Source organism: Phyllostomus discolor, chromosome 2, assembly GCF_004126475.2.
Source record: "Phyllostomus discolor isolate MPI-MPIP mPhyDis1 chromosome 2, mPhyDis1.pri.v3, whole genome shotgun sequence".
NCBI classification, from domain to species: domain Eukaryota; kingdom Metazoa; phylum Chordata; class Mammalia; order Chiroptera; family Phyllostomidae; genus Phyllostomus; species Phyllostomus discolor.
The window spans coordinates 16,327,040-16,354,295 of record NC_040904.2 but is presented as its reverse complement, the minus strand read 5'-3'; the positions used below and the strand labels follow the sequence as shown (position 1 = coordinate 16,354,295).

Here is a 27,256-nt window from a genome sequence, read left to right as displayed (position 1 = left end):
TTGGTTATATAACATCTTTGACAGACACTATAGATTTATAATCATCTCAGGTAGAAATGCATTCAGTTTTGTCCTGCACAGTTTAAAACCTGGGAAATCCAATTCTGCACCTATACTTTCTTTGATTGCCTTAACATCTGGACCTTGTGCTAGGGAGTTGAAAGCTGGGAGGTGGCATGAACTACATCTTCTCTTGGGAAGACAAATGGAATCCAGTACTTTTTTTTTTGGTGCTGTGTAGTGCTCTTCGGGCTTTCTGTGCCTTCACCAGTGCTTTCTGTGGGACAGATATCTAAGTACCTGTGCCCTGGAGAAGCAGGTGTGGAATGCAAGCCAAAGTTTTAGTTGCCAGCGGTTCTCTCTCTCTTTGTCCCCCACCTATCTCTCCATCTCTCTCTCTCTCTCTCTCTCTCTCTCTCTCTCTCTCTCTCTCTCTCTCTCTCTTCTCCCTGTCTCTGTTTGTGTCTGTGTTTCTAGCTCATACTTTTACTTCCCTCCAAGAGCTTTAAGGTTCTAGCTTTCCACAAGGGTCCCAGCTCCTAATCTACCTGTCGTATCCTCTTTCTCCAGAAAGGACATCCAAACCCAATCATCTGTGTCAGAGTTTTGAGTAGTATCCTTTGGGTGGTTGAGTAACAGTGATGTTTTGAGTAACAGGACTGCAACAGCTGCTGGAAAAACAATGACAAGGCCTCCTCCAGCTTCTGGTGTCCCCATCTGCTTCACTTTTGGTGTCTCAAACTTTGTTGTCCTCTTCTGTGAGATACTATGTGCATTTTAAAAGATTTTTGAACACGGCATGTGTAAGTTGTGTATGTCCTTAGGAGACTTATTGTTGGCTATGTAGATGACCCTATGGCTAAAAATCTGAAGACATATTTTAAAGCACATGTACATTTTGAATACTGAAGAATTGCTACTTGTTTCCTGTTATATTATAGTTTGTGCTAATCGTTCATCCTAAAGTTTAAGAGATTTTTAGAAACATAATTAAGGATTTTACTTATTGCCATTAAGGCATTTGTTAGAAGATAGATTTAGGTTTAATCTGTGGAGAGACAGGTGCATGTAGTCGTAAACATTTCAGCTACTATTTTTTTGCCCTCAAAGTGGCTTTATTTATTTATTCTAATTTACTTGATTTAGTTGATATTCAGTTACTTTTCTTATTTAATTCTCAGATTTATTATGTACTATTCATGTAGCAACTTCTTATTGCTGATAGAAATAAAGATCAGCTCTTGCTTGATTGTGATGTCATTTAGTAAGAAAAATTTAGCATAAAAATTCCCTGTTAGTAGATTCTGATTCAAAATAACATATTAGTTTCTTATGGATTTCACCTGCTTACTCTGTACTTGGGCCTAGGTTTAGGATGTAGGCGATATCTGGAGATAGTATCATTACATTCTTCTTTAAGTTTTAGCAGAAGCCTCACTGATTATCCCAACAACTGATGTGACACAAATTCATTTTAAAAATTTGGAGAACAGTGAACAAACAAGATATTAACAGCATAAGCTATTCAAATATAGAATGTGAGTCATTCTGCCTTATAATTTTAAGTGAACAACATGTATTGAGGCATAGCAAGACTTTTTGGTTGGGAGAGTTACATGACACATTAATTACCATATCATTTAACACTTTCTAAGTGTGTTCTAGACACCTCATTGGGCACAAATGAAGAGAAAATAATAATCTTGCAAACAACTACTCATTTTTCAGCCTTCGAAATAAAAATGAAAAATAATATTTTAAAATATCAAGTTCTTTTTTAACAAGAACAAAAACAATTCTCCCAAGTAGCATAATCTGTTTCTTTTGATTTGTGAAAGGTTTAGCCAATTGGAAACAGACACAGAAGTCCTTTCAATCTCAATCAAAATTATGAGATGTTCTGCTTTATAATAACTGAGAGTTTAGTTGAATTAGACTTTATTTCTGAAAATAAGGGAGAGAATTTTTAATTGAAAATAATACCATTTTCTAAATGGAACTCTCATTGGAAACTTCAAATTCTTACAGATTTCAGTTATTGAAGAATGTAATGCTGACTGCAATTTGAAAATAGCTATACAGTTGGGTTGTTTCCAGTACTTTCATAACATAGCTCCACTAAACTTTCAATGCAGCTTTATAGGATGTAGCAATATATATATATATTTTAATCAATTGATGGTAATTTTAACATTATGATATTTAGTGTGTAAACACTGTAATTAAGGTTATGTGCATGCTTTATTATTACATATAATTCCAAACTTTTAATCTGGGTTTCCATTTCAGTAAAAGTTTGATTTTAATTAAAATATGAAGTAAATATCAATTTCTATGGTAGATAAAGCCATTTTCAGTTTTGTGAAGAAGTAGCATTCAATAAGCATTTATTCCAAGATTGTTGTGAAATCCAAGATCTGGATTTATAAAATATACACCTGTGCCTGATAAGTCAGCAAACTAATTGTGAAAAGAAGCTTAAATTGGAAGAGAGTGAAAATTAGTAGATCAAATACTGAAAAACATTCCAGTGCAACTACAGAGATGCTACTTCCTAATACCTTCCTTGGCCCTTAAGGCGTGCCCTGAACTCAGCCCTCATAGAATGACAAATCATCCTGACTTTGATACTCCAAAACTGCCAGCTTGCTGTCTTTGATATAGATTTAGACTGAGGGCTCCACATCAATAATGAAAAGTGTACTGTGTGTGTTACATATGTATGGACTTTTCTACCAATTCTGCCCTTGGAAAACCTAGTTACTTCTGTGTTCTAGTTTTTCATGATGCCCTGCCATCTTCCCCACTGCCAGCTCCCAATTTTGTTTTACTGTAGCAAGCTTGGATATGGCCAACAAAGATTTCTTTCATATTATTTGCATCAGGCAATAGTTTAACTTTTAAAACTGAACATTAATCTCTTTACTAGTAAGATAGTTTTGGTCATTATTTTGTAATTTCCTTCTTGGTTTTGTATTAGAATTTCTTCTTTTTGTAAAGATTTTATTTATTTATTTTTAGAGAGACGGGAAGGGAGGAAGAAAGGATGGGAGAGAAACATGGATGTGTGGTTGCCTCTTGTGTGCCCCCCACTGGGGACCGGGCCTTCAACCTAGGCATGTACCCTGACTGGGAATCAAACCAGGGACCCCCGACTTTGCAGTCTGGCACTTAATCCACTGAGCCACACCAGCCAGGGCTATATTAGAATTTCTTAATCAAATGTTGGCTTTCCTTGATTAATTTTCTAGTTTTTCATTTTCTCTCTCATTGTCTCTACTTTTATTTTTTTCTAATCTAAATATTTGTTTCAACATTTATATTATATTTATCAGTTTATTATATTGAAAATTTCTAAAGCCTTCATTTTCTGGCCTGCCTTATTTCAAACATACTGTATAGTCTCTTATGGTTGATCGTTGTACTGATACTTGTTTTCAAAGTTGTTTTTGCTCCCTGATTTTTTTGGTTGTTGTTATTTATTTTATTCTTTATTATTCACACAAGAAACTTACCAAGTATTTGGTGATGCTCCCTGGATGTGTGTATTCAACACTGAGAGGGAAACACCACTAGGTTCTCTTTGGAAAGGCAGGACTTTTCAAGCATTGTGACAACAGGGGTTTCTCACGTCCCCATAGCAAAGGTCAGCTGGACGTAGACACATTTTTGAGGTTGTACAGAATTAGCAGCATGCCAGGTTACCAGGGCTCCATGGAAAACTGCCTGTGCACATGCAGATTTTCTCCACATCTTCCACCTAGTTCATCAACTGGACGAAACATCAACATCCAGTACGTCAGGATGGCAGAGTCTAAAGCTTCTTCGGTTCAACTTTTCTAGATAATAGACTTTCGCTTTGTGTAGAGATGAGAGCTAGACAATGGTGTCTCCCTTAAATAGGAGAAGAGGACATGAGAGTACAATTATTTAACTGTATCATGTTCACCAGTTTTTTTGATCCCGTCTTCTTACTTTTAAAATTCCTGAGACTGTACTGAGTTCTGTAGGTCTTCTCAGTTTATCCCTCCTTGGCAACTCATTTTTGGATACACTTTGAAGACACTTGTTATGTTTGATGTAATATTATATTTTTATTTAGGCTTTTAGAATATTTAAAATACAGTCCATGTTAAACTGATGTGTTAATACGTTGATAATTACAACATTGACAACCACAAATGTAGAATAATTAGTATATCACTGATTCTTACTGAGTAATGATTAGTACTTATAATTTGCTATAGTCCCTGGTGTGTTGTATGGCTGGTGGAGAAGAAAAAGAAGCCTCACATTTATCTCAGAAACTAATTTAATCTGCACATTCAGTGGGAATTTTAAATAACAAATTTATGCTTCAAGACATGATAAGAGCCAGAATAATAAGAGCCAGAATAATAACAACCATCACATATGGACACAAGATAAGGTGGCATTTATTATACAATGTACAACTACAGGAAGAGATATTTATAGACTATTATGTAAGTAGAGCCCATTGAAATTATTCAACATGGAATCTCTGCCTACTGGTGGATATGTTTACATTGCATAGGAGAATCTATTAGAATGTGCAAAATAGCTTAATACAACCAGAAATTTGGGGGAAACCTACAATTTGATAATCACCTCAAAATTTTATTATTTAAAAATCTAATTATGCAATAGATTTTAATTTATTCAACAGCTACTGGATTTTCCATTGGTAATTGAGGAATGCATTGTGTATGTCCAGTATTATGTATGTCTTTAAACACAATATATAATAATGTGATAGAGCAAATATCTTTCTGTTTAATTCCCAACTTGTTTTTATAATGAAAATATACAGAATTGAGCTTCTTTTAATCTGAATTATAAAACTAAAAGAGAAAGTAAATAATCATCAGTGTAAACATTTTACTAAAGTTATTGCTTATAAATATCTCTTCTATGGTGATTGTTGAATATGAAACATTTTTACTTTTGTTAGTACACTTAAAATACAGACTAAAAATAATAAGAATGAGAATCATATTTAACCTAAGTTAGAATAAGCCCATTCAAATATTTGTTCTGAGACGTTTTGCTATATAATAATGTTACCTATGTCATGACTTTCCTAAATTTGTGGGGAATCTTCCGTGTGTTTGTTACGGTGCCGTTAAATAATAAAAGATATGATCGATATGTTTTTACATTACTTAAAACATCCCTTTATTGTTTATTTTTAGTGTGAATTTTTAAATTAAATTTAGTGGAGTAATATTGGCTAATAACATTATGTAAGTTATAAATATATATTTTTATTTATTTAGAAATGCACCTCAGAAGATGCCCCTGCAGACATATGACACGATCATATTTTCAGATCTTTCTCTCTCCCCTCAGCCCCAATCATACATTCGTTGGTTCATTTTAATTATAAAAAGGAATTCCCTTTCTTCCTCATTATCTTTGTGTTTTTTCTGTGTCTTAAAACACATATTAGTATGTATTTTATTTTGTTTTTTTATGATATATTACCAAGAAGTTTTTTTAATAAACAATGAGTAAATGATTCATGTGGTTCAGTGCCATAAACCTTTGGTAGTTATTACGTGTTTGAAATACTAATATATAACAGTTCTCAAAAAGATTCTTTGGCTATCAAGTATGATGAAATGGTTCTAAAAGGAATTTTGTGTTTATTTGTTTGAGTTTTAAATGATCTATAGACAAGGGGAGGTTAAGAATAGTATAAGAAATAGAGAAGCCAAAGAACTTACATGTATGACCCATGGTCATGAACTAAGGATGGAGAATGCTGGAGGAAGAGGGGGATGCAGGACAGAGGGGGAGAAAAGGGAGAAAAAACTGGGACAACTATAATAGCATAATCAATAACATACACTCTTAAAAAAGAGACATATCCCTTTCTATTATAATATTAATGATTTTTTTAATGGGAGAATTTTCAGTTTCCCTGTAGTTTCCCTATACCTGAAAGTTATTATAGCATCATTTCAAATTACACTTTAAGATTTTTATTCCAGTGTTAATCATGCTATTCATAGTTGCTTGAGTAAAATTGGATTTCCTTCTATCATATTATACTTCACTTTCAGAAGCAATTAAAAATAATCATTGTTTAACGTTAGCTCTAAACTATTATAAATTTAAAAATCCTAATAAGTTCCAATGCCTTTTAAAATTTTTTTACAATGAGTATTTTCTATGATTACAATGTTTCAAGAATAACTGTCCCTGAACAAAAGTTGTTACCATTTTTAAATCACTATATTTAACATGGTAAAAGAGAAATTGAGGTTCAACCCAAGTGCAATAAATTCGTATGAATACCGAAGTTTGGTCACAAAAGTAATCTGCAGTAATTCCATATTTTCTCTGAAAGAAAATCGGTTCTAATTTTCATGAATTGGAAAGAGCTCTGTGCACTAAAATTCAAAACAAGAAAATCTTGTACTGTTTTCATTGTGCCCATAAAGGAAGAAACAGAGCTAAATTATAAATTTATATGTAATTGAAATCTTAATGAATTTAAACTCTGTAGATCAAAATATACAAGGAACCAAGCTAAGAGAAAATTGACTGAAATAAACTCTAAGTGAAGTAACTTGTCTGCTGGCAGCTTCCATACATAATCACAGGAAGAAAAGACAAATTCATGCATAATTCTGCACTCAGCCTGGTCTCTGCTATAGTGATATAGAAAGTTTCTATACACATATTTTAAAAATTTTTTTCAATAAAGTTAATGAACTTTTCTGAACTGTAATTTTTGAAGCAGAACAATAAATGGTATAAGGAAATAAAATTAATATATGGAGGAAAGATTTTTTTGAGTAGTGAGGAAAGCAACATGAATATTTCATGAGTGCTTTATAGGAACTTAATTCACAAGAGGATGATATATTCACAGTTCCCAGAAACTGAAAAAAAATAGAAGTCGTCTCGCTGCTCAAATAAACACTCTTCTGGACACCTTAATATTCAGTGTAAATACCATCTTTGCCAGAATGTAGATTATAAATTTCTTCTTGATTTTAGTGAAGAGGCACTATGGGATGACCACCATGGCTGTTTTGATAGTGAATGTATCTGAGAGGGATTTTGGAAGACCTATGTAAATATTATCCCCCTCAATTTCCAAATCACGCTCAGCACCTTTCACTCTATTAGATATTATTTGCAATTATCAGCTTTCGTTATTGTCAACAGTACTTATATTTTTTATTATAGTGTATAAATATTCTCAAAGTTTAAGGAGGGGTACAGAGCTTTTCCTCTGTACACTACATGGCCCGTTCACTGGGGATGTTCTAAGGCCTCTGTAGTGGCGCCACCCTGTGGAGGAGGGTGCACACTGCGCACTGGCACTACCAAAATTGCTTTCACAGACTGGCACCCCTCTGGGTCTTATCCCTCTTACATCAGGTGTGGATCATGCAGATCGTGTTTTTATCTTTTTCTTACTATGGCTATCTTCTGTGCTCCTTCTTTTTCTACCTATCAAGGCCTGAATAACTTTTTTAAACTCATAATCCACTGCTTTGATTTTGTCACCACCCTGTTTAAAAAGACCACTGCTGCCCATAGCTGTGATGTCTAAAATAGGGTTCTCATTTTCCAAGGTGTTTGAAAGGACAACCATTAAGGCGTATAAAAGCAAATAGAAAATATTTTCATTTCCCCAATCAAATGATATAAATTATGTTTCAAATAATCACATTTAACAACTGATTGACAATACTAAGTGGATACTGAGGTCTGTCCAGAAAGTACCCAGCCATGTAATATGAAAAATAAGACATTTATTGAAGAAGACACAAGAAACACTCTATATAAGACAACGATGCCTCAGTTCCCTTCAAAGTAGGCACCTTGGGGCCTCACGCAGTCCTCTCAGTGTCTTTTCCAGTGTTCAAAACACAATGCAAAATCTTTTCTTGGAATTGCCATCAGTTGTCCCGTGGGATTTTCCTGACTCTCATCGATGGTCTGAAATCTCTTCCCTTTCAAAGGTGATTTTACTTTCGAGAAAAGCCAGAAGTCACAGGACACCAAATCTTGTCCAGGTGCTGAGTCACCTGGGTGATTTGATGTTTCACCAGAAACTCTGCTTGTGACATGATGCATGAGAGTAAGCCTTATCATGATGAAGCTGCCAATCACCTGTTGCCCATAACGGTGGCTGTATTCATTTTAGTGCACCTATGAGCTAATGAAGAACATTGAGGTAGTATTCCTCATTAGTTGTTTGGCCTGGAGGGGCATTCTTATAAAAGACAACACCTTCCCAATCATAAAACACAGCCAAAACATGGTCTTGATCTGGCTGCAACTGTGTGGTGCCTTCCATGGACTTGGAGAACTGGGTGACTTTGAGTAAGATGACTGGATCATCATTGTAGACAAACAATTCATCTACGGATCGTCTTGAGGAAATCGGGCTCATTGGTAGCAGTTTGAATCAAGTCATTAGCAACTGCAGCATGACATCCTTCTGCTTTGGATGCAGAACCCACAGAATGAATTTTGGCTCAACATGTTTCATGGCAAGATCCTATGTCAAAACCTCAGTAATTTTCAGAAGCCCCACAGCAGCTTCTAGTTCTCACACTGTCAGTCCCTGATCTTTGCTGACTGCAACCTATACACATTCAACATTCTAAGGTGTTCTGCTTGTTGCAGGCCTTCCAGAACATGGATCACTTTCAACAAATACTCGACCATCTTTGAAGCATTTTTTTTCCTGCACTCATTGCATTTTTCTCTAAAAGCTTTCTGAATTATCTGAATAGTTTCCACAGAGGAATGGTCAAGCTTAACACAAAATTTGATTTATATTCATTGCTCCACTTGCTCAGTCATTTTGAATGCAACGGCCACACAGAACACATGCTCACTCAACAGCATGTACCACTTCTGCTGACTAGTACAGTGAGTCATCATTGTTCATGCATGCACATTCTGGCCTGTCCTCCTTGGCTGCCAGGTTACACCAATATTGTGCAAACTGTTCTCATTATATCAACAATGGCTGGACTTTTTCCAGACATTGTAGATACATATATACAGAGTGGGGCAGCAATAGGTTTGATACAGAGAGATCTGATCAGATCACTGGGGAGTAGTTGGGAGGGGCCATACGGAAAGGTTACCTGAGACAATGGTAAACAGTCTAGAATGTGATTGGCCGAGAAGCTAAATGATTTAAAATAAAAGGAGGGCAGAGACTGGCTCTCAGGCCCTCTTCCTCGAGGGTGCCTGGATGATGGTGCTGCAGGTGCCTGTGTCTCCCAAAGCACGGTGTTTTGGATAGGAGAGGAAACTGGGTACTGCCAGGATCGGGCTGGCCTGGCAGAGGTGGGCAGAGTTGTTCTTCAGGGGTTTTAGAAGGGACAGGTTCTGAAGCAGAAGCCTGCCCTTCTTCCAAAATTGTGTAGCTTTTATATCTTATATTTTAGTTTGTAAATTAATCCTATACAAATAAGATAATTAAAAACTAACAGGGGTGAAAGATAGGGGAACTCAGAAGTTTAAAAATGTAGCCTTAATTGATAGGCTTAAGTGATTAACACCATAACTAAAGAGTTGCAGGGTTTTGCTTTAATTGATAGGCTTAAGTAACTAATACAGGTGGAAAACTGTTATTCCAAAATTGTGTAGCTTTTGAGTCAAGACTCCTTTCCTGGTTCACCAAACCTCTGCCTTCAGAATTTTGCCTGGAGGGAGGTGATGGGCAGCAGGATCCCGCTTGCTGTTCAGTAACGGGTTTATAGTTTTGAGGGTGCAAAATAGAATTTATTCTTGTATTGTTTTCTATAATTATTGTATTTTCCATAGGAACTGCAAACCCACTATTGCCTCTCCTATGTGCATATGTGTGCCTCGTGGGTTATAATGCTCTCACCTTTCTTTCCTCCCTGTCTCATAGCGTTCCCCTCAGCAGACACTTGGCATTTTGGAGCAGGTTCACTCACTATGCCATCCCTACCTTCCACGTTCTTATGGTCATGTCTGAGTAATGGTGACTCCTCCCATTCCTTTTAAATCAATTCTTTGGGACCCAATAAGATTTCAGGCTTCTTTGTGATGATTAATTTTATTATTTTTGTAGAAATCATTTTACATTCCTTTGTAACTCAATATTTACAAAGAAACAGGCCATGCTTGTGTTTGCCAGCCTTACAGCTTGTGATGTAAGCACTAAAACCTGAGTCACATCTCTCCATCGTGACTGCACACCTCAGAGCCTGTGTGTACGAGCCTTGGAATCTTCTATGTCATCTGAGACCAAAGAATGGGTACTTAAATACTGTTTGTTTATACCCAAGTAAAATTACATAGGTATTAAGTATTTCAAATGTCTTTAAACCATCACCATTTTCTAACTAAATGAAATAAAACAGGTTGGTCGGTTGCTTCTTTCTTGGAGTTTCCAGGAAGAGATTCCACAGGCTTTTCTGGGAACTGATGTTACCTGATTAGTCATTCCATCAAACCTAATTCTGTTGTGTATGAATAAACACCATTCCACCTCCTACAATTTTCAAAAAAATCTATTATAGTATATTTTAAAATCCTAAGTCTAGACATGAGTAGTCTCTTGAGAAATGGAAATAGCGGTTTCTCTTCCTCTAGAAAGCAGTCTTAATTACTCCGTCTTCTTTCCCCCTCTCTTCTGACAGAAGGCAGCATTCTCCAGTGTGTGGCAGGGGCTGCTTCTCGGGGCTCACCCCACATTAAACAGGAAAGGAAATCTGCTCAGGTGACAGGACAAGCCTGTGCAGTTGTGGCGACAGGGACATGTAATGAACTTCTCTCACATCACCGGGAAATGAGAGTGCTCTGTAAAGCTGCTTTATTTCGAGATGTTTTGTCTTAGTTCTTCATCCCCATGGTGGGGTCTTGCTGTGACACAGGAACACACAGCCGGAACTTTGGATTTAGTGCTCATGGTGTGTGACCTTCTGTCCAGGGTCGTGTTGTCTTATCCCCCAAGTATATTGGTGGGGCCACTCGTCATGCAGCCTGCCTCTAACTCCAGGCCTTGCCCAGTGATTCTCACCTGATCCTGTACACATTTGTCCTCTGTTTTCTCTTCACTGATGATCCAATCACAAATAGTTTTAGCGATCGTGCCGCTTCTCTTCCTCCATCTTATGATGCAGTTTAGTAGTAACTTCGTCTCGTATGGCTCTGTGATTTGGAGAGGTGATCCATTGCCTTTGCTATCCGTATTTATATAATTTACATATCTATATATAAATTTACATATCTATATGTTTTAAAAACAGGTAATAATAGCAAGGTGAAACAGAGAAAGAAGATGGAATATGATTACAGGTGGGAGGTGGGTTTGGGGGGTCAACTTCGAAAGGGATCAGGGCAGGGCTTTGTGACGAGGGGACATTTGAGCAGAGCCCCTTTGTGACGAGGGGACATTTGAGCAGAGCTCACTCATCATTTGAGATGAGTGAGGGGTTGATGACACAAAATCTGGGGAAGCCCAGCCTGGGCAGAAGTCAGTTTATGTTCCACACAATTTTATTTGTCAGTTATATCTCAGTAAATCTGGAAAATTTAATTAAAAACTCAAGGAAAAAGACTCAAAATAGACACAAAAATTGTGTTATGCAAATGGACCTGACTCAGTAGAAGTGTTAACCTATTCAATTGTGTATTTGCTAGGAGCTTTGTGAAATTTCTGAGTTTAAGAAGAAAACACTTGTGGTTTTGTAGCAAGCAGCAAGTATTCACATTTCTTAGTTAACAGAAATTATATAACATAAACTGGCCGCACTTGCCCTTGTAAGCAAGTGGTTAGTATACAGGCCTGGTTTCCCAGGCCTGTATTTTCCGAGGCTTGATATACATTTTCTGTCTCTAGATACATAGGGAAGTCATCACAAATTTGTCCTTGGAATAGCAATTAAGTGCAGTCATTTATTCTCTTTTGCAATTTATTATGCTTTATTGAACATAAATGGATTTATAAAGTAGGGTTATAATTCCTTTTTTTATTTTTTTACTTCTAATATTATACAATTATATAACAAATTAGATCACAAGACTTTCCCCCCAGATTCCAACATATCTTCTTCTCAATCAATGCCCTTTTAAAGGGAACGCATTTACCTTTTAAAAGACATCTTTTATTTTTTATCTGTTGACTCAGTGCAACCAGAGTGTCCTAATTGAAGTCTTGGGAACAGAAGCACCTCATTATTTTCAAATTCTCCATCTGCAGTATTTTTCAACTTCTGTTATTGTAGTAAAATACATTATTAACCATTTTTAAGCAAAAGCTTGGTCATATTAATGCATTTATATTGTTGTACAGTGTCATCACTGTCCATCTCCATAACTCTTTTCAAACTATAAAACTGAAACTCGACACATACTGAACAGTAAGTCCCCACTCCCTCGCCACCCCCGTTATACTTTCTGTCTTCATGAATTTGTTGCTCTAAGTACCTCACACAAGTGGAACCACACAGCATTTGTCTTTTTGTGACCGGTTTATTCTACTCAGCATAATAGCCTCAAATTTCGTCCATCTTGTAGCATACTGCAGAATTTCTTTGCTTCTCGAGGCTGAGAAACATTTTATGTATTTCCCGCATGTTACTTGTCCACTCATCTGCCAGTGGACAGTTGGGTTGCTACCATCTCTTAACTATTGTGAATAATGTTGCTATGAACATGGGGTACACACATCTCTTTGGAACCTTGCTATCAGTTCTCGGGGGTGTACACTCAGAAAAGGAACTGCTGAATCATACCTCAATTCTGTTTTTAACTTTTTGAGGAAATACCATCCTATTTTCCACTGAAGCCATGGTTATGTTCCCTCCAACAACCAGGGGTCTGATTTCTACATCATCACCAACACTTGTTATTTTCTGGGTTTTGTGATAATAGCTGTTCTTGCACGTGTGAGGTGATGTCACATTATAGTTTGGATTTACACTTCCCTAATGATTAATAATGTCGAGCATCTTTTCATGCGCTCACTGGTAATTTGTATCTTTTTGGTGAATGTCTATTCAGGTCCTTTGCCCCTTTTTGAATTGGATTGTTCATTGCTGTATTGTTGAGTTTTAAGAGTTCTTGACATTAATACCCTTTATCATATATAATATTTGCAAGTGTTTTGTCTCATTTTCAGAGGGAAAAAAGTCATTCTACTCTGTTGGTCCTTTGATGCACAAAATTTTTAAATTTTAATGGATTCTGACTTTTTTCTTTAGTTACGGTATGTTTGAAGTCGTATCCAAGAAAGTGTTGCTAAATATAAGGTCCTGAAGCTTTTATCATAAATTTTTTTTCTAAGGGTTTTGTGCTTTAGGGACTGCGTTTAGATTTTTAATCCATTTTGAGTTGTGAAGGCATTGTTAGGTAAGGATGTAACTTCATTCTTTCTCATGTGGATATCCAGTTTTCACAGCACCGTTTATTGAAAGACTTTTCTTTCCCCTTCGGAAGTGTTTTGGCATCCTTGTCAAAAATTAACTTGAATATATATACAGTGGCACCTCATTACTGGTTGGGTTCAGAATTTGTCAAACATCATACTCATCTCATTTTGACTAGGAAAAAAGTTTCAGCATTCAGCACTTGCTCGCCACACATCCCACTTGCTGGAACTTGTATGAGTCACAATGCCACCTGGCAAGAGGAAATGCTTCATCAATCATCACTCACTTGCCACTCACTGAAACGAATTAACAAGTGCAGAGGTACCGCTATGCATATATTCACACACACACACAGTACAGATGTACAGATGGACCTTATCCCCATTAAGTCCCCCTCCCCACCTCAGCCACCACACTGTTGTCCAAGTCCCTAAGTCCTGTTGCCTTTTTGCTTGATCCCTCTGCCCCTTAATCACAATCCTGACAAGCTGATAGCTGTCAGCTTGCTCTCTGAGTCTGTCTCTATTTTGCTTATTAGTTCAGTATGTTCATTAGATTCCATATATTAGTGAAATCATATGGTGTTTGTCTTTCTCTGACTGGCTTATTTCACTTAGTATAATGTTCTCCAAGTCCTTACATGCTGTCTAAAAGGGTAAATTTTTCTTTCTTATGGCTGACTAGTATTCCACACTTGATCTTAGCCAAAAGACCAAGAAGCAATGGCCGAGGAGTATTCCATTGTGTAAATGCCCCGTACTTGTTTTACCCACTCATCTACAGATGGACACTGGCTTTGATCCTGTATCTTGGTGATTGTAAATAAGGCTGCAATGAACATAGGGCTACTTATGTTCTTTCAAATTAGTGTTTCAGGTTTCTTTGGATAAATTCCCAGAAGTGGAATTGCTGGGTCGTAAAGTAGTCCCATTCTTAATTTTTTGAGGTATCTCCATACTGGTTTCCATAGTGGTTGCACCAATCTGCATTGTTAAGAACAGTGCAAAAGGGATCCCCTTTCTCCCTATCCTCCCCAACACTTGTTGCTTTTTGATTCACTGGCGATAACCATCCTGACAGGTGTGAGGTGGTATCTCATGGTTGTTCTAACTTGCATTTCTCTGGTGATTAGTGACAGTGAGCATAGTTTCACATCTATTGTCCATCTGTATGTCCTCTTTGGAGAAGTGCCTATTCATGTCTTTTGCCCATTTTTAATTGGATTTTTTGTTGTCAAGTTTTATAAGTTCTATATAAATTTTGGATATTAATCCCTTATCAGGTATATCGGTGAATGTGTTGTGCCATTCTCTGTGTTGTGCTTTTCTTTTGTTGATGCTTTCTTTTTCTGTGCAAAAAATTGTAGTTTGATGTAGTCCCATTTGTTTGTTTTTTCCTTCTGCTTCCCTTGTCTGAAGAGATACATCAGATAAAATAGTGTTATGAACAATGTCCGAGATTTTACTGCCTATGTTTTCTTCCAGAGTTTTTATGGCTTTGAGTCTAACATTTAAGTTTTTAATCCATTTTGAATTGAATCTTGTATGTAGCATAAGAAGGTGGTCGTTTCATTTTGCTGCATGTATCTGCCCAGTTTTCCTAACACCATTTATTGAATAAACTATATTTTGATTTTAAAAAGGCAAGCAATTAACAAGAATTAATGGGAATGCCTGTTAACTCTAAGGACATTTTAAAATGCCATCTTAAGCTTTTTTTAATGACTTTTTAAAATAAAAAATGAATTGCTATGAAACTTTTTGATGGAACTGTACTGTTTTTAAATCAAGGTTCTGATATAGGAAATGTATTTTAAGGGAAAGCCATTTGATTCCAAGGGACAGTAGGTACCCCTGTCTAAAATATCATGTCAGTTAAAACTTAATTATTATTTTTTATTTGTTGATTTCTATGCAGAGTTTTTACTCATCATGAGAAAGACATAAAAACAGTACAATAAGGAGAAAATGCTTGTTTAGGAATGATGAGCTGTGATCCTAAAAGAGCACCATCAACATAATGTTTTAAGTAAATGTCCCACACAAATCACACGAAATCATTTGATTAATTTTTCTTTCTACCACTCACCTTAATATATAGCTGTATTAATAATTTGTTACAAATAATTTATTCATCAGTATGATTTCTATCAAATTTTATTTCCTATCAATTACATATTAGGTTCCGTAAAGTTCTCTAAGGTACTTTTAAAAAAGTGAGATCATATTCTTTGGCAACTAATGGAATCTTGAAACATGATGTAATTTGTACAAAACAACAAATTTATATTTTCAGATATAAGTGAAAGTAGAATGGACCTGGCATGGTCACATAGACTTAAGAAAACTTAAAGACACTTTGCATTAATAACGTAATTATCCCTTGAATTATTCCTACATCTGTAAAAGAGTAACTGGAGTCAAAGTATTAAAAAGTCCTACCTTCAGGCCTGTTACAAACTCCCGTAGAAGAGAACTGAAGAATTTGTTTTCTCTAATTAAAAAAGCTTTTTCTTGGGGGGGTCCAGAGTGGCAGGGGCTTGTTTTTGTTTAGAAAACAAAAGCTAGTTTTTGGTGAGCACCTGTAGAGACTTCACTGTATTTTCAGATCTAAGGAGATTAACAGCAAGTGTAATTTTGAATGATTAGTTCTGCTCTAGCTAAGCTCTGTGATTTCTCATAGCTATCTAACTTGTTTCACAGATCTCGACAACTTGCACAGTTTTATTTAATGTCAATGAGAATGCAGTTCTACAGCCAGGGAGCTCTTATCTGCTCACGGTGAATGGTGGGAAACCCCACGGAGAGATCCAGGGTTTACAAGAGCAAAGAAGAAAGCACGGCTAAATTTAATCTCATGTTAGAACTTTGCTTAGCCTAATTAGTTTGCAAATATGTAATTCATTTTATTCCACGGGTCATAAATATTCTGTACCCTCTGCTTCTCTTGACAACCAAAGGAAAAGGATTTACAAAATATTATCTGAACAAACAAAAACTTATTTATTTAGCTTCCTTTAATAAAGTCTTATTCCCTTCCTAAAGGGAGAAGGCAACTACAACTCTTTTCCCTGTAGTATGATCATTTCCACACATGTAAAGTAATATTTAAAAGTTATATCTTCACGTCATTTGCCATTTTAATGTCATTATTTTAATATATTTCATTTTTTTGCAGTAGTTTTTGCATCTATAGCAAGGTAACAAAATGGTCATTAATGAAACTCAATTATATTTAAATGTATTGAATACATTTAAGTTAGCAAAGAAAATCAGATTCTTTATAGAACCTACTCCTGTAGCCATGTGAAAGAAAAAATCATAATTGTTTATAATTTTCAGAATTGCTGAAATATTTTCAAATTATGTTGACTGAACATAACTATAAAATCCCCATTTATGCCATTTGTCCTTAGAAAGTTTTTAGTAGTTTTTAATAGAGATCTACTTTCATGAAGTTTTTGACTTTGACCCTCTAATAAAGTATAGGGAAAGGGCCCACCCCACACCCCAGCTCGTGGTTGTGTGGTTCTGTTATACAGGCACAAGCGGGTAAAGAAAACCATCCATTAACTCAGTCCCTAATTTGAGGCATGACTATTACAGAATACACAGCCTTCACGTTTCAAGTGATGGTTTGCTTTCAGTCCCTACCTTGAGTATTCAAAACCCCCGTTTGGTAATAAACCAATAAATTATGGATGAGTTAATATATGCATCCTCTCATCAGCAAGTCAAATTACCAATCTGGGCTTTAACCTCCCCTGAATCTTTTTTCTTTCCCTCTAAATTGGTCTCAATTTATAGAGTTTTTTCTATTTCACATAATAATCTTTGTGTTCATACAATATTAATAAGCCTCATAATAACAGTTATTGTGCCAAAACCTTTAGAGTTAGAACTGAAAAAGACACTGCTGTGTTTTTGCATATAAACTTTGGAAAACTTGCACCAGGAGGTTTCCTTTCATGCCACTCCCCTATAATTTGGAAGCTTCTTGGCCTTCCCTCACCCACTTGACCTTTGAGTCGTGCAGCAGGAAGCTGGAAGACCAGTTCAGATGTCACTGTGTTCTCCTTGGCACTATCCTCCACCAACCCCTCTGCTGTGAAACTCAGTCAGTAAACGGGAGGGACTTGGCCCTGAGGACAGAAAAGTGTGAGGGAATGTGGGGAAATATCAATTCGGGGTTGATTAGAATTAAAGAAATAGGTTTTCTCTTGGCAAGAGGTAGAGGACACTCAAAGCCCCTCCTAATCCCTGTGAAATGTTAGAGGGAGAATCTTGCTGACAGTCTAAGCCAGAAAGAACTTTTGGTTGAAATACTCGGATGATTCAAGTAAAGAGCAGAGTAGCTTTTTTTTTTTGGCTGGGGGCCTTTGCTGGGGGAGGCATGTTGTTTTACCTGTTTAATCTAACTATAACATTACTGTTCCTTGATTTGATATGATCTGATACTTTGATAGTTCTATTGTTTATTCATTGTAACCTAAAAAATAAAATGTGATCTCCACACTTATGATTTATGAAAAATATTTTTATAATGAAAATTGGAAGCTTTAAATTCTACTTCTTTTCTTGATTAATTGTATCAAGGCAGACAATTTTATGTAGGCATTAACAGCCGTATGATTTTAAAATGATGGTAGTAGCTACATCTTTACATCATAGAAATGTGAATGCATATCACATACCCAAATTTTCTGCAGTGGTTCAAGCACCTACAGCAATCTCTCATATATAAATTCTCATGCAGCATATTCTTATATAGATTACCTCTGTAAATACATAGATTACCTGTGCAAACATAGAGTACCTGTGGACTGTTTATAAGTATATGTCACTATGACTATTTTTCCAGTAAACAGAGTATTTTGCCATTAAACATACAAATACGAACAATACATTTTTCTGCATTATCCCCCATCTGCAGATAATGTCCCCTTTTGTGTAGATAATTGATGCATTGCGGTTTTTATTTTACAGATCCCTAATTGCTTTTTCCTCTTTTTTTCCTTTTACAATTCCAGTTGACATTCAGTGTTATATTATTCTCCGGCATACAGCACAGTGCTTAGACACTTGCATATAACTTGCAAAGTGATCCCCCGATAAGCCTAGTACCCACCTGACATCATACACAGTTTTGTCTTTACAGTTTCGCAACCTTTCTAATTCCTTTGTCTCTGTAAAATTTAGTGAAAGTGTTATTATTTAGAAGCTGAGACCAACTCAGACTTTGGAGTTAGGTGGATTTCAGTCAGCGGTGAAATCAGGCCCAGAGGCAAATGAACTCGCCTCAAGTGCACGCCGCTCCTGTGTCTTACTGCAAAGGTCACTGCAAAGGTTAATAGTTTCTGCATGAGTCTCTCTTATGACCCCACGTCATTCTCCAATAAAGAGGATAATCAAACACCGGCAGCTCAGTGGCATCATGTGGAATATTAACTGCTTCACCACAATGTTGACAGTCCATGGCACTAAGCACTTTTAAGTATATTTTATTTCTGATGCTATTACAGTTGTCCCAGTTTTCCCCCATTGCCTCCCTTTGCCTGGTTCCCCCTTTCCTCCAGATACCCCCCTTTAGTTCATGATAAGCCCTAAAAAGCAATTACTCTTTTATAAAGCTTTAATATATGCAGAAGAGTAGGACCAGTTCACTTTGGTTTTAAATTTCTTGTATTAATTAAATAACTAATTAATAAAATATGATGAATCCTATTTTATTTTTTTATTTATTTTATTGAGTGTATTGGGTTGATGGTTAATAAAACGATATAGATTTCAGAAGTGCGATTCTATAATTCATTATCTGTATATTGTATTGTGTGTTCACCACTCAAAGTCAAGTCTCCTTCTGTCACCAGTCATCCCCCCTTTACCCTCTTCTACCTCCCCCCGTTCCAAGGAAATTTTACCTCTTGTGACAGCATGGATGGATCTGGAGGGTATTATGCCAAATAAAATATGGCAGGTAGAGAAAGATAAATACTATATAATTGCACTTAAATGTAGAATCGAATGAAGAAACTAAACAAACAAAGTAGCAACAGACTCAGAGGTGTACAAAACAGAATGACAGCTGTTAGAAGGGGTTTGAATTGTGCTGGGAGAAAAAGGTGAAGGGATATTTATATTTATATATTTATAAAATGATTTTTAAACCCTTGCATTCTTTGTCATGCTGACCTTGAGCAAAACAATTATTTCTTAAGGAAGATACAATTGCAGTTTGTTAGCATTTTAACTTCCTAACTCTTAGTTTGAGTTCCTCTTCCTTTCCTAATCTGCGTGAACAGATCCATTTTTACAAGCACACTAACCTCTCCATTGCAACTACATCCATTTTCTTGTGCTGATGTTATTCATATATGCATTGACTCCAATTCACTGACAAACTGGGTTTGGGTTTCCTGAAAAAGTGCATCTGTTGTTAGCCCATTGGAAATAGTTGGATTCAAACCTTGGTTTTCCATTTAATCTTTACAGCCTCTAATCAGTCAGATATCGGCATTTTTTTTAATGTATATAGTCTTCAGTCATGGTTCATGCAAAAAGATAGCCTTACAAATGCAACTCTGGTTACCTATGATTTACTATTTCATTTTATGACTGATTGTCGTCTTCTTCTTAGTGAACTGAAAATTTGGCTTAGAGTTATTATGTAAACCAGAAATAGCTTCCCTTTTCTTGCTAGTCAAGACATTGTCATTTCCACTAGTTGATTTTTTTCTATTTAGCAAAAACAGTAAAGATAGAGGCAACTATGGAGTTTCATTAGCTTCATCAGAAGAATTTGTAAAGAACTAGTATTTGGAAATCTGCAATTGTATCCAAAATTCTCTGGCAAATTAAAGAGGTTGAGCTGTCCTAGGAGATATCTCTAACAATGTTTACATCTCTGTACTTTTTCAGATTATTTCTTCCTCTTTGTGTCATGTAGAATCCAGGTGTGGTCCCATGTATAATTGAGATCAGATTCGGCAAGAAAATACAAAAGATGATACCCTTCAAACTAGCATTAAAAATAATTTGATTTGATTTGAGATTATCAAATAAATGGTTTACTCTGCTGCTGAGTCAACTTTGTGACACTTTTTGGACACGACTAAAACACCTCACACCAAAGGCTCAAGTGCTAAGTATTAAACTCATTTTGGAGTAGACAGTAAAGACATTTTATTTCAATGACTCCTATTTCTTGAATATTTAAAATATGATGGATTTTTCTATCTATTTTGTGACTATAAGTATCATAAAAGAAACTGTCAGTTTTCCTATTTGAAATTGGCTGCATTAAGTTAGAAAGCTAAAACAGAGGCGAAGAAGAAGACGGTTCACAAATCATTCTTCTTGTACATATTTCCTGTCCTTTCCAGGTACTTATGGAAAGATTTACAGTGATTTTTTTTTTACTTAACTTTGCAGTAGGTTGATTTGTTTACTTATTCAAATGCATTAATCATAGGCATATATGTGTTTTTTTTTTTTCTTCTAGCAATGGTTGTTTTGAGCAACCTGGAACCAAATACAACTTACGAAATCAAGGTTGCAGCTGTGAATGGAAAAGGGCAAGGAGATTACAGTAAAATAGAAATCTTCCAAACACTCCCAGTCCGTAAGTGCTCCTCTCTGTTCCATGCACTGTGGCCATTTTCTTCACTTGCAAATCTAAATGGGATTTTAAAATGCAGGGAGACGTTTCGACACTTTGGGGAGGTGAATTATGTCTCTGTTGAAGTGGTTTCTGAATTCGGCGGCGTCTAGATTTATACAGATAACTTTGCTCTGGAGCGAGGAAAAACAGGAAAGCTGCTCTGCAATATAGACAGTAAAATTGCTCTCAGGAACGTGTCGGGATCAGAAGGTGTCCTGTTTATTCACGGTCTGATTAAGTGGATTGCAATACTCGGACTGTGTTCTGTGAGCAAGGAGAAAAGTGAGTGGAACATGTCCAGAAATCTGTTCTTTTGTTGAGGCATGGCTATTGCCTTTGTCCCATAAATTACATAGGTCCTAAGTGGAGGGAAAATACAGCATTAAATAAATCCATTACATTGGTGACTGTGGAATAAGAGTAACTGCTGTAGCCTTGTTCTCGTTACCATCCTGTTTGGGGGTGTTATAAGTCCATTGAGTTTATACAAAGTTATGATAAATTTAAAATGACTTGCATTTCTTGTATTTAAAAATGTGAAAAAAATTTGAATGTGACTAAAGAAATGCTTTTATAAAAGCTATGTCTATTTTAAACACGTATATTAAGATAGTCAAGTTTGCCACATAAATTATATTATCCTAATTTGTGACCCATTTTTTTTCTGTTTGACTGAAATTTGTTTAAATGTGTTCCCTTTTTTCCATTCCCAAAGCCAGTGTCTTTTTGGTTTCCCATTACTTTTTCACCAGCCAGGCTGCAAATATATCTTGATTCATAATCCTATCTGCAGATTAAAATGAGTCTAGAGTGACCTTACAAAAATGTTAAGAAACCTGTCTCTTCTCGACTTCTAATCCTCAGTGACCCAACCCTTTACCTTCCACCGTTCATCCACACACACCTCTGCCGGCCCGCCACCCTCACACCCCCACCCCCCTCGATAGTCACAGTGCTTTCTGCATCAGCGGATGGAATGGGAGATTTCATTTTGTCTTGATTTCTCACCTTTTTATAATGCGGGATCACTGCACATTGGTCTCCAATGAAATCATGGTTTCTTTCCGGAGACCTTGGCTAACCCCTCCAGTATTTATTTTCTTCTTCATTCAGGTACACCTTTATTCTTCATAGAACACCTCTTTAGATGTTTGAACCATAAAGCATCTCTCTCTTGTCCCTTTTTTTTCCTCTTTCCCTTTTAAATGACAACACTTCCAATCCCTTAGTATACTTTTGTTAACTCGCAAACCTCTGCCCTAGACTGTGAGCACTTTGAGGGTATGGACATTAAGTTTTTCTTAATAATAAATATGTGTTTTATTTTGCAGTTTGAATGAGATAATATATACAGAGTACTTAATATGTCATAACCACATGCTTTTACCTTTTGATTATTTTTGAATAAACATTTTGTAGTAATTTCTAATAGAAATTATTATTTCAATCAATTTCTCTCAGATACAATCTATACTTGTTTTGAATTCTTTTTCCTAAATGAAATAGCAATTGTAATGGAATCACAAATTTTATATAAATGTTTAAATTATATATTTTAAAACATTTGTTACTAAAATACAGATTTTGCTTTATAATTATTACCTCAAAATGCCATCAATTCCTATGTTAAAAATAATATTGCAATAATATTAAATAAACTTACACTGTACAATATGTAAATTCTAAAATTCAGTTTAGAAAGAACACTAAATCACCTGAGTATAACATCATTTTATATTTTGATTTCTCTGTAATCTCTTACTAAATCTTTATTACAATTATTGCACTAGTTTATACAATGTTATTTATCAAAAATACCTTATATTTTTATAGGTCATGTCATTTCATGATATCTCCATGCTAATTGAATTAGCTCTCATGAACAATCACTCTACAATTCCTCTCGTTCACTTAGTTTCTATGTGGCTGTACCACACGAGGCTATTTTATTATTTACTTGCATGCCAATTGTCCTATTTTCTTAAATACTTGCTTTCTCACAGATAAACTACACGCTGGCTTAAAGTTATAAACACCATGTTAGATATATAGATAACTTACTGGAAAAAAACAACAACAACACGTTCTCCACATTTGGGGGCATGCAGTCCTCTTCACTCCATTCTGCGGAGCATGTCTGTGTTGGCATTCCTCTCAGGAGGCCAAATCTTACAGGTTTTCAGAGCCCTGCCAACTAAAGCACGTCCTCTACTAGTTGTTAGCGTTACACATGCATCTCCATCCCCACAGCCGTCGGGAGTGAGAGGAGACAGAGGCGGAGGAGCCAGCGCGTGCCCAAGCACGCCCTGTTGGTGACACACAGCAGAGGGCCCTCATTTCTCTTTCCAAGCAGTGCGGGCACTCTTCACACAAAGAAAAATATCTTACACTTTAGTGGGCCCCTGTTCATATTCAGAGTATTATAAGCATCTGTGTTATAAATCATCTTCATGTGAAAAATAGTGTCACAGACAAGTATGTTCATGATACTAGAAGAAAAAATATATTGAAATAGCAGGCTTATAGACTGGATAAAACAAAATTTCTTTATTCAGAACTGTATGTAGTTTAAAATGCCCATGGAAGCAGATCACTAATTGCTAAACCACTATCTTTCCTGGTAGAGACATGTACTATACAGTGTGATGCTTTCATATGTTTATATTAATAACTATTTACAAAATGTTTACAAACTAAATTCACATGAATAAAATAAATAAGATTACCCAGTTAATACATCACGTTTTACACTTGTATATAGTAGTAGTATCCTCAGATAATTTTGAAATCAACGTACACAAAATATTTGATCCTGAGGTTTCACAAATGTGGCATTACTAGATTTATGAATGCTGCTTTTTTTTGGATGAGAAGAAAGAGGATCAGTGGTTATATCACATAAAAAGGGCAAATAGCAAGTATGAAATCCAGGAATATCATATAGTTTGATTATGTGAGTGTTATTTTTATAAAATGCAGTTTCTCTTTGCATCTGAGAATCATGCAAATATCAAGAATGCTGTATTGCATATTTAGGTGAACCGAGTCCTCCGTCCATACAAGGGCAGCCAAGCAGTGGGAAGAGCTATAAACTCAGTATCACCAAACAGGATGATGGAGGGGCCCCTATTTTGGAATACATTGTGAAGTACAGAAGTGTGAGTACCGCATTTCTTGTCATTTTATACAAAGTGTTTTCAAACTGCATTAAATTTACATTGAGTTCATAAACATATCAGGAGTGAATGCATATTAAAGAGCAGTCATAAAATGCTATCCATAGGAATTTAAATGATAATTTTGTGTTGCTGAAACTTGTAATTACAAATTAGAAAATAGTTGCTTTTGGGGGGACGGGTAAAATCTAAGCATAAGTCATCAAAAGAATCCCATGGCTTTCGTCTTATGATTTCTACATATTTCTGAAAGGAGACACCATTTTCCCTATTTTCTGACACGTTAGCAGAATATGTCCACTTTTCATTCCAGCTGATGTTAGGAACATTAGGCTAAGCCCTCTTTTCATGTCTAGTTATTGTAGATAAGATTATTAGTAAATCACACCTTATGTAAATAAATCAGAATGTAATAAAGCATGGCCCCATTGAACTTGAGGAAGTGGAAGTATTTTTTGAAGTTTAACTAGCACACGCTGATATGAGACTTTGGGCAGCTAAAATGAAAAGTGAAAGAAACCCATTAGAGAGAGACAAATACCATATGATTCCAACTCATATGTGGAATCTAATGAACAAACTGAACTAACAAGTAACAAGCAAAACAGAGACAGATTCATAGACAGAGAGCAGGCTGACATCGGTCATGGGGCGAGGAATTGAATAAAAAGGAGAAAAAAACTCATGGACATCCGTGTGTTAATTTCTGGGGAGAGTGGAGTAGAGGGAGGAGGAGGAGGCTATAGCACGGTAGATGGTGATGGAAGGAGACTTGACTTCAGGTGATGAGCACGCACTACAGTGCACAGATGGTGTGTTGTGGAACTGTGCACTTGTATAATATTGTGAACATAATACATTTAATAAAGAGGGAAAAAGAACTGCCTTGGGAATTCTTACATGTATGTGGTGAAGATGAATGCCGATGGCCAAGTGATGAAGTGGCCGGATGGACTTTGCCTCTGGCCTTTAGGTGAAAATGATTCCAAAGGCCACCGAAAGTGATTTCTCCTAACGACCTTGCCATAAGTACCAGTGTGTTTGTGTCTACTGTGGAATAATTTAAAAATAAAAGATTGATATTCAATTTTATAAGATTTATTTACTAATGTTTGTAATTATCCTTATAATAGTGTCAATTTTGTATTCATGTCGACTGAACCTTTACTGAGAGTTTCCAAGTGTATTACATTTTAGCAAATGGCATTTAAATAATTGTTTCTTAATAACATGTAGATTAATTATAAATATTTTCCCACAGATTCACAATTTTTAATTGATAATATTGCTATTTCTAAATTCAAATATTCAAGTTTTGAGGGGTAATGAAAACAGGAATTTGATTTTGAATATCATGCTTCAATAATTAATTTTATTTGACTTGATTTTTCATTTTTATTATATTGTATTGGTTATACTTTTACAGTTGTCCCAATATTTGCCCCTTTGCCCCTCTCCAACCAACAGCCCCACTCCCTTAGGCAATCTCCCTTTTGTTCATATCCATGGGTCATATATATAAGTTTTTTGGCAACTCCATTTCCTATACTGTTCTTAACATCCCTCTGTCATTTTGTACTTAATAATTTGGGCTTCATAATCCCTTCACCTTTTCTCCCATTATCCCAGACCACCCTCCCAACTGGCCACCACCCCAGTGTTCTCCCTATCTGTGATTCTGTATCTGTTCTGCTTGTTTACTTAGTTTGTTTTTTAGATTCCATGCTGACAGTTATGCCTTTATTGCCATTTTAATACCCATCACCTTCTTTGTCTTAAATAAGTTCCTTTAACATTTCATATCATAATGGTGATGATGAACTCCTCTAGCTTTTACCTTGTCTGGGAATAGCTGCCCTTCGGTTCTAAATGAGAGCTTTGCTGGATAGAGTAATCTCAATCATTAATTTCAGACATCAGTTTGGTCGTTTAAATTTAAGACTAATACCATTTTCCAGGACCCCTCCTCATCTCAGAGTTCATGCTAGCAATGAAGAACAGTTATGTGTGTCTTTTGGGTATTCCAGTAAGGAGGCTTGATGACTCTACCCCAAAACCACTCTGAAAGGCATTCTGGTTTCTGTGTGAGTCTAGCAGTGACATGCTACTCCAGACAAGTGTTTTGGCCAATTCCTATTTTTTGCACATCTGGAAATTCTTTGGAGGGAGAAAATTTTTATCTCAGGATCCAAGGCCTGAACCAAATTCATGAATTAAACTGGGAGAACCCATTCTCCCTTCCATGCCTATCGTTACACGCTGGAGAACTTAGGGTTCAAAATACAGGAGGATGGTAAGATTTGTTGGGAACCCCAATAAAATCCCATAGTAAACACTGAAATGCAACGACTAGTAAAAAATATATATAATATGTTATCTATATGCATAATTTCTACCTACAGTTAAAAGTCATGCTTGAATTCTTTTTTCTTAAGTGTTAGCAGTATGGTGATTGCTGGGGGGTGGGGAGGTATAAGGGGACAAGAATTTAATTTAAAGAATAAGGGGATAAAGATTTAATTTAAAAAAATTAAAAAGAGTTAATATTTGAAATAACAGAAATATTACACTGAGTTCAACCAAAGTCATTCATTTTAATTGAGGATAGCAAGGATATATTATGTCTTATTTTATTTTTCTTCATCACTTTTAGTAGTGGCTTTTGTTGATAAAGTTTGTACGTATATTTTGGGAATGCTGTGATATATTTCTCAGCTATGTGTCCATTTCCAGGCATCCAAGTCAAGTTCGGAAACTAATAAGAATGTGACTGCCACAGCAGGCACCATTCCTCAAAATATTTAACAAAACTGAAACGATCACATTATAAATTTCTTCAAAATTAATATCTTGCTTGCAGAAAGCAATCAGTAGTTTTAAAGCAGATTGTATTCCTAAAATCAATATAAACTGTCCATCTGTTAGGAACCAGTTTTGTATTTTCGTACTTTGCATGACTAGTGGGTGTTAAACAGAGAATATTTTTTTCTTCACATTAAACAAATATATGTGTTA

General features: G+C 35.8%; 1 protein-coding gene across 2 annotated transcripts in view; it reads left to right on the top strand.

The window, feature by feature from the left end:
* NCAM2 (neural cell adhesion molecule 2) overlaps positions 1 to 27,256 on the top strand; it is a 415,656-nt gene that overhangs the window by 340,131 nt on the left and 48,269 nt on the right. For both annotated transcript variants that reach the window (XM_028505156.2, XM_028505157.2), the window contains exons 13-14: positions 20,907 to 21,026; positions 24,102 to 24,223. In XM_028505156.2, the coding sequence (XP_028360957.1) occupies positions 20,907 to 21,026; positions 24,102 to 24,223 (242 nt within the window). The remainder of the gene's footprint in view (positions 1 to 20,906; positions 21,027 to 24,101; positions 24,224 to 27,256) is intronic.